At 43.7% G+C, this 8,654-nt stretch overlaps 1 protein-coding gene across 1 annotated transcript in view; it reads left to right on the top strand.

Moving 5' to 3' along the window:
* The first annotated feature begins 8,618 nt into the window (after positions 1-8,618).
* The window catches only part of PINK1 (PTEN induced putative kinase 1), a 13,329-nt gene continuing 13,293 nt past the window's right edge, over positions 8,619-8,654 (top strand). The window contains exon 1 of the mRNA XM_006924549.3: positions 8,619-8,624. Within this exon, the coding sequence (XP_006924611.1) occupies positions 8,619-8,624 (6 nt within the window). The remainder of the gene's footprint in view (positions 8,625-8,654) is intronic.

Genomic DNA, 8,654 nt, shown 5'->3' with positions numbered 1-8,654 from the left:
CTTCCTTGCAACCCACCTTGTCTTCCCTTTCCTCCCTGCGGGCCCCTTTAAAATTCCAGCCAAGTCTGGACTGCTTCCCCATTAGCCTTCCCGAGGTTCTCTCCTGTTCTGAGCGACTTTTCCGATTGTAAACATCATTGAACATCCTGACTGAGTAGAGCACGTTCTGCTTTGTCTCTATCGTTGCTCACAGCTTCTAGGAAGGACAGGTGATTTGTCTTTGTAGAAAGCCCTGGATGCTTTCCGCTGGGAGAGAAAATGGGCCCTGAGCACTGTGGACCCATCAGTGTGGAGAGAGAAAGTTTTAGTCTACTTACTCCTGCGTTATCTAGATGAGAGGTCTCCTGGGGCTGGATGTGACTGCCAGTGGCCATTTCTAGCATCTGTTTTGGGCTCTCCCTTCTTATAGATGAGGGTACTGGGTTTCTGAGAGGTTAGATAACTTGCACTAGGACTATGGCAAAGCTCAGACCGGAATCCAGGTCCTATAACTCCACCAAGGTCTAGAGACAGTGCATGCTTTTTGCCATGCGCTATGCCAAGGTGTTTAACATGTATGAACCCAATGAGTCCTCACTTATCAAGCACAGAGCATATTGCCCTCACTTTACCAATCAGCAAATCGAAGCTCAGAGAAGTTGAGTCACTTGCCCAAAGTTACACAGCTAATATGTGGCAGCCTGGAATTTGAACCAGGTCTGTCTGATTCCAAGTGTTTTTTCCACTCTCCCACAGCTGATGTCTGACTGCCTTTATTTACCTGAGTGTCATTTTATGGCAGAGAGAAAAATGTGTAAGAAATAATCTCTGCCCTTGAGGAACTTTAAGTCTGGCAGGGAGAGAGAGCTGTAAACAGCTGTAATGAACTTAAAAACACACTGATCCAGGCGGGTTCCAAATGCAAGGTGGGCAAAGTGGGGGCCGTGCCACCTTCTGGGGTGTGAGGGGGGCCAGGGAGGGGACTCTCTGTTTCATTGGTGCACTGATTGAAACACACACACACACAATTAAGAAGGTGAGAACTCAATAAGGAAAGAGGCCAGACAGGCCCTTTAAAAAGGGGGTGACAGATCTGGGTTTCCTCCCTGGAGGAGTTGGCCTTAGGGCCAGCCTCCAGCTCGGGTAAGAATAGAGCATAGGCTTCCTCTTTCCTAGGCAAGCAAGTTGCTGGGAGCACAGTAAGTATCCCCATTCCCTGAGAGTTCTTTCCACTCAGATCCAGAGCATCTGCAGGTGTTGCTATCAGGTGAGACCGGCTGCTCCACAGCACAGACCCACCTGCTGCCATCTTGGGAGACAGGAAAGTAGTTCCAACATCACTGCATGATGCAACACTCCACTCTGACTTTGGAAATGGCTTTGGGCTCTTCAGCACATTCTCCTAAATGTTCTCAACACTGGGTGAGTGGAGACAAGAAAAAAAGGAGAGAATGCTGAAATTAAATAGGCCAAGATGTTAGCGTCAGTTGAAATTCTGCTTGATGGGGATCTGGATTGGTGATTTTTTTCTTTGTACATATCTGTATTTTTTTAATTTCTAAAACTTTTTTTTTTAATTTAACAAGGAAAAAATGGTATCACATAATGCTTAAAGGTTTGAACTTTGGTGTTGGACAGTCACCAAACTGTGTGGCTTTGGGCAAGTGATTTCATTACTCTGAGACCTAATGTCCTCCTCTGTAAAACAGGGATGATGGTATCTACCCCCATAAAATTGCTGTGCGGATTGAATGAAATAATGCACTGTTAAGAGCCCCCTGTTGGACCCTCAGTAAGCTCTTGATACATATCAGCTGTAACTTTTACTAAGGGTGACAAATTTTGGTCCTTTGAGGGTGGATTTGATTTTTGCAAACAGGTAGCAGTCTTTTACAGCCAATCTATTCATTCATTTAACAATGATTTATAGAGTACCCACATGCTCTAGGCCTGGGGTCGAACCCTGGGGATGCAGCAGTGAATAAGATAATTCCTGCCCTCACCTGTGGGAAATGAGATCTAAATGATTCTAGACTTCAGGACAAGTGTCACTCAAGCGGAAGAAAGTGCTCTGGGAGCGAGTAGCAGGAGGAGAGGAGCTTGCATGAGAATGGGCAAGGCAGCCCTGAGGAGGGGATGGTCTAGCCAGGGCAGGAGAAGATCAGAGAACGGGGCTGGGGGAGGTGGGCAAAGAAGGAGGGCTGCCTAAAAAGACTAAACCCAGTGTTCTTATACCTCGTGGAAACGGACTGGGGAAGGCAATTCGCAAAGAAGGATTGCAGAAATTATTTGCAAAACGTCTGCTTGGAAGAGCAACACTCATTTGGCTGGAGAGAGGCTGGGATGTTTGCTTAGAATAAAAGCACTGTCACTTTGCAATCCTGCTCCTCCGAGGACATGTGATTTCAGAGCAGCACACGCTTCACTCTTCAGAGCTGTCTGTGTTTTTCAGGACCCTCAACCCGAGTCCCAGATTCCCGTGGAAATAAATAGAAATACGTATATGTATTTCTGCTGCTCTCGCCAGCTGAATCTCAAGATTCTTGATGATTTCCTTTTGGCAGAGAGGAGGGCATGACTGTAATTGACAGACACTAGCGGTATTTTGGGTGCTGTGTCCGAAATGAAGCCAGAAGATGCTGTTCAAGAAAAAATAACGGAATGGCCTAAAAAGTCTCATGCACACATAATATTTTGTACATGATTAAATGAGCACAGAAACAGGCACGGAAGAAACATGCAGTCTGTTAGTTTTTGAGGGTATAAGAAGGAAAAGGAGAAGCGGGGGGGATTAAAAACGCGATGACTGAACAGAAAAAAAAATATGGTGTAATGATTGCATTAGTTATCTATTGCTGTATAACAAATTATGCCAAAGTTTAGCAGCTTGGGACAACAAAAATTTATTATCTCGCGGTTTCTGTAGGTCAGGGATCTGAGCAAAGCTGGGTCGTCTGGCTCAAGGTCTCATACAAGGCTGCAGGCAAGGTGTCAGCTGGCACTGCTGTCTCATCCAAAAGCTCGGCTGGAGAAGGATCCACTTCGAAGCTCACTCGGATGGTTTTTGCAGGATTCAGTTCCCGTGGGGCACTGCCATCACGCTACAGTTTTTGCTACCTGCGCCTTTCCACGGGGCAGTTTACAATACAGCAGCTGGCTTCTCTCCAAAGGAATGAGCAAGAGAGTGAGAGAGGGCGAGCAAGACAGAAGCCAGAGTCTTTCCTTCGTAACCTAACCATGAAGGTGACAGTCCATCACTTTGAACAAATTCTATTGCTTAGAAGCAAGTCACTAAGGTCCCACCCATAGTCAAGGGAATGCAGGGGGCAGGCCTTCTAAAGAAGTAGATATTGAAAACGCACACGGACAAGAAAAAGTAAAAAAACAAACAAAAAAAACCCAGAAATGTAGGTAAGGGTGTTAGGAGGACCAGAAGAAGGAGGTCGGATTAGTCCTTTAAGGAGATGACCTTATTTTCAAAGGCAGCCATTAGTTCCAGGTTGGGGGAGGGAGGGGTGGTGGTAAGTCAGCTTTGTGCCTTAAAGCTCAGTCTACTAAATCAAGAGATATTAGAGATCTGAAGGAAATCATAGAAGAAGTAGCTTAAAAAGTAAAATATTTTTGCCTCTGGGCTTAGAAAAAGAACAAGAGGTTGTCGCTTTTCGTGATGAGCCAATCTATCATCTATCTATCTTATCTATCAACTATCTATCATCTATCTATAGTTAGTGTTTTTTAAATCATGTGTACATATTACTTTTATTGAAAGGAATTTTTAATTACAAAAAAAAAGAAAGGGAATAAAAAGAAGCCACAGAAAGGAAATTCATTTATCAATAATGTAGTATAGATTCTAGAGCACAAATGAAGGAGGTGATTCTGTTGAGAGTAGGAAGTGAGCTTTTTGATATTCCTACGGTCCTGCTGGGAAGGAGGAGTGAGACACGTAATTGGGGGTTTAAAATAATAGCCCAGCCCCTTCCTCTCTTCCCCTGTGGGAATGAGCCTGCCCACTGAGGGTATGTGGTCCCAGACGGCTCTCAAACATGCACTGGAGATCTAGGAGGCCCTCTGCTGGCAGCTAGGAGATCTAAGGTTAAAAATCACCATTCCTGTCCTTACAGAACTCACAGTTTAGAGGGAAAGACAGAGAAAAGGCATCTAGTCCAGTCTAGGAAAAGTCAAAGAAGGCTTCCTGGAGGAGGTGACCTCAGTTATGAATGGGGATTCTTTCAAGAGATAAATCAATTAAGCCAACAGGGGGATCAGCATGATGCTTGGGACAACTGCAAGTAATTCAGTATTGCTGGACCGTACAGGTAAGGAAAGGGGACAATGAGAAAGATGCTAGGGCCACATAGTGAAGGATGTTCTGTGCCAAACTAAGGAGCTTAGGTTTTTCCTGAGGTCAGTGGGCAGGAACAGAGAGCCTATAAAGGACTTTATACAGCAGGTGACATAGCCATATTTTTACTTTGAATAATCACTGCAGGGCAGCAGATTTATTGGACTGCACGAGCCACAGATTGTCTGAATTTTTCAACAACACAACATTTCCCCAAACCACCACTGCCATGTTTTCATCCATTTTGTCCAGGCACCTCTTCCCAGTGAAATCTCACTCTCTGCCCACCTTTGTCTGATTCTAACCTCCAAAAACTACAGCCCAGGAGTTTCAAGTGGCTGGATTTTGATCTGCCAACAGCTTTGCTCTGTCGACAATTTTAGCAAAAACTCCTTCCACCTCTGCTGGCAATTTAGAGATAGCATTTCTGAAATGGGCTGTGGATAAAGGATGTTGCTGCCCCGGGAAAATTTGTCTGTCTCCTGCCAAGAGGAGACAAAGAGCATTGGAATGGTGCCAGAGGACACCATCCAGAAAAACAGAAAGGTCAAATAGCCCTCGATATTTTTTTTTGGTCTTGTCTTGTCTTTTTCCATTTTTAACATTAGCATCATGTCCCCCCGCCCCCGTGTCCTTTGGGGGAAGGTTAAATGATGCTTCTTAGAAATATTATGTACTCCACCAAACTACATAGTCTTGCTGCCTGGAAGGAAGAGGGTACAATGAAGACAGAAGGGCGCCCACAGAGCAGAATGTACGGCAGAAAAAACCCCTGTGGTCTTTCCAACAATCACCCTCTACTCTCTAATTCTTGTGGCTGAGCCCATCGACACCTGCTTGGTACATAGTGATGTTTAATAGTGTTCTGAGAATGTGAGATTCTCCGGCAGAATAGTAAGTCTGCAGTATAAACATATCCTAGCAGAAAACCATATATCATTTCCCCGACTTCCCCTCCTTGGGATGCCTCTAAAGAAACAGAAGATGTCATGGGAGAACCTGAGGACCATCCCCTGAGACCTGAGACTTGGTGCCACCATGGAAAGAATTTTCTTTCTACGAGAACAGAGAGACAAAAGGAATCAGGGCCATGATCCCTAAGATAGGTACCCGGTGCTCCTCCATGATAAGGTTATACTTCTGCCCTGAGGAAGGAGAACACGGAACCCCTGAAATTCCTACTGGAAGCGTTTCTGTGCAGAAAGAAATCCACTTGCTTGTCCTGTTTATCCAGACAGCTGGTGAAGAATCCAGCTTCATGCTGTGCTTTGTTTAGATCTGTCAAAGCAACTTAGATTTTTCTCCAGAAAGAGAAGTGAACCCAGTCCAGCACCATCTTGACTGGAAGTACAGTGCTCTCTGTTGAACAAGAAACTACACAGCCTGCAATGAAGGGCTAATTGACATCTATTAGAGATTTCCTTTCTGCAGGTGGGTGGGTTAAGCATCACAGGTCTGGCTTAGGGGACTAAATCCTAAGGCTGGTAACAAATGCACTCTTTAACTCAAAACAACCAATACGATGTTCCTTTAGTGAATATGTCTTACCAGCTGTGTAGTCTCATCACGAACCTCAAGGTAAAATGTTACATTCCAAGGAGAGTAAGGAAAATCCTTGTAGTTAAAACTAAAGATCTCAGAAAACCCCTGTTCCCTCTCAGTAAACGTTAAAGAGTTGTACTGATAATGATATATAGCTGATGAGTAGATTTAAATTTTAAATAGACCTTTGCCCCAACTAAAATTCCATGGGTGAGCCTGTAGTCACTGGACTATGAAGTTTCTCTGACCCTCTCTTCCTTATCATTTTCCAAAGGATAATTTCAACAGAGCAACTTAAATTATAATTTTGAATCAGAAAAATTAAAGACAATATCTGATTTCCTTGGGCCTCTGTGTGTCAACATATGAAACATCCAAACCTGTAGAGAATTTTTATGAGTTTATCAGAGCCAAACTGACGACAATAGCCGGGAAGCAAAATCTCAACAGATTGAGAAAATGCTCCGAAGAATGGCAATGTGGCAGCTTGTTTTATACATTAGAATCAGAGGAGACGTAAGGAGCGTTACATGAAATCCATTGGTGGTAGATTAAGGGGGTAGGAGAAAGGAAAATGGAGAAATCTCTGGAATTTGATAAAAAGCAAAAGGAAGAGACACATACTTTTTTTACATTGGTGGGTACAGGACTTAATAATTAACATTTACAGCAGTAGAGATGTTATTTGGGGAACAAGATAACAATGAGGGGGTCTGTGGCCTCCTGCTCTGGTGCAGTGGTTGTGCCCTGAGGGGTCTGGTAAAGATTACTCTGACATTTCAAAGGTATGTTAGTTGCAAAAAAAGACAATAGACAGGCTCGCTTAAAGTGAAAATTGACCTTTGTCAAGGAAGCTACAGGCCTGTGACATTAGTACCAGCCATGACTCACTTTTAGTTAGGAATTTTTATGTTCAGACCATCGTATATGGTTACTTACAGCCTCTGAGTTTGTAAGGCACCTCCCTATGTTTGTCAGATTTAGTAAGTGGACCATTTTTCATCCACATCTATAAATAAATTGGAAAGAAATTCATCTATTTATCTATTTACATCTCTCCCAAATAAATATGATTGGCTATCACAAAGGCCCTGCAATTTCTACCCATAAGAGCAATCAGTGCATACACACACACACACACACACACACTGTCAAATCAGTTGTCTGCATGTCCCTAGCGAGGGGTCCACCCCATGACCAAGAAAGCCTGAGAGGCCAGAACTCGTCAGATGATTGAAGACTCCCTCCAGCAGCAGCTAACATCTACATGTCCCTTGACTTCGTATTTAAGGAGGAAGAAATATGAAACCGAGTATCAATTAGATAGTAAATATTATGGAATTAATGTTGATCTTTTCAGGGATGATAAGTTTTTTAAAATAGTTCTTCTCTCTTAGAGATAGATACTAGAAACTGAAGTATTTATAAATGAAATAATGTGATGTCTGGGATTTGCTTTAAAGTACCAGGGGGTAGTAGAAAGGTATTGTTTTTTGAAATGTATTGTTAAAAAACAAAATTCAATGGAGTAAATTTGAAGATCTAATTGACTTTATTTATTGATCCTTGAATCAGGCGGATCCTATCTAGCAATTAGAAGGGTGCTCCCAAAAGTTGTACAAAATAGAAAGTTTTTACAGGAAGCAAAGTGGGGCAAGGGAGCTATAAATGAAAGAAAAGAAAGGATTATTTTGGGGCAGGGACATTTCTTCTATGAGAAGGGAAAGGATTTTTATTATGTAGATTACCTCTATGGAGGGGGCCTATGTGACAGATTACTGTACTGGGTCTTGACCAGAAAAATGCCATATTGATTGTTTCTGGGAGAGGCCGAAACTGCAATTAGATCAGGGATTGGTAACATGGGCTTTTAGCGTGAGTGACACCATTTTGGGCCTGTGGAGCTTTTCTTTAACAGTATAAGTGAGTAATATGACTATTTGTTGATAATTTTTGAAGCTGGTTAATGAGTACATCAGGTTCACTATACCATTCTATTTTTATATATATTTGAAGATTCCCACTTAAAAAAAAAAAAAAAAAAGACAAGAAAAGAAAAAGAAATCACTAGGTATGAGTCCTTTTACCAGCCATTTCTAACAGCGGGTTTGGGTAACAGGACTCTGCCACTAACGAGCTGTGTGACTTTAGGCAGGTCCCTCCATGTCTCCAGGACGCAGATCACTCATCTGAAAGATGTGGCCTTTGGGTGAGATTTCCCTTGGGATCCTAAGAAGCGAGCAGAGGCTGTGGCCTTGTAGAGAGGAGCCTACAGGCATTGAGGAGGATAAAGACTCGATAGTCATGGCAAGTGAACTTTAAACTCAGCTGACACTTACTGTATGTGACCTCTGATTGTCACTGCCTTTTCTATACCTGTTTTCCTACCTATAAAAATGATATTCCTATCTCATTGGTGAGAATATTAAATAAATTAACAGTTGTAAAGACTCTAGTACGGTGAATGATATTCAATAAATATTAGTTTCTCTTCTCAGTTTCTCGATTTTGCCCAGGACCAGCGATGTAAAGTCCTGAAGTCCTGCCTGGCTGCGAAGTGCAAAACGGCTAGAAACTACCCACCGCCAAGTGCGCGCACAGCGCCCTCGCGCGCCCAGCTGGGGAACGGCCAGGTCGGAGAGCCCGCCCATCAGCTCCCGCGCCTGCGCAGAGGCACCGCCCCCGAAGTTTGTTGTTGTGACCCGCGTCCCCGACGCCTTTGGCGGCTGGGGGACCGGGCCGCGGCGCTACCATGGCGGTGCGACAGGCGCTGGGCCAGGGCCTGCAG

Source organism: Pteropus alecto, unplaced genomic scaffold, assembly GCF_000325575.1.
Source record: "Pteropus alecto unplaced genomic scaffold, ASM32557v1 scaffold39, whole genome shotgun sequence".
NCBI lineage: Eukaryota > Metazoa > Chordata > Mammalia > Chiroptera > Pteropodidae > Pteropus > Pteropus alecto.
The sequence above is the reverse complement of the archived record's forward strand: the minus strand, read 5'-3'. Positions and strand labels throughout refer to the sequence as shown.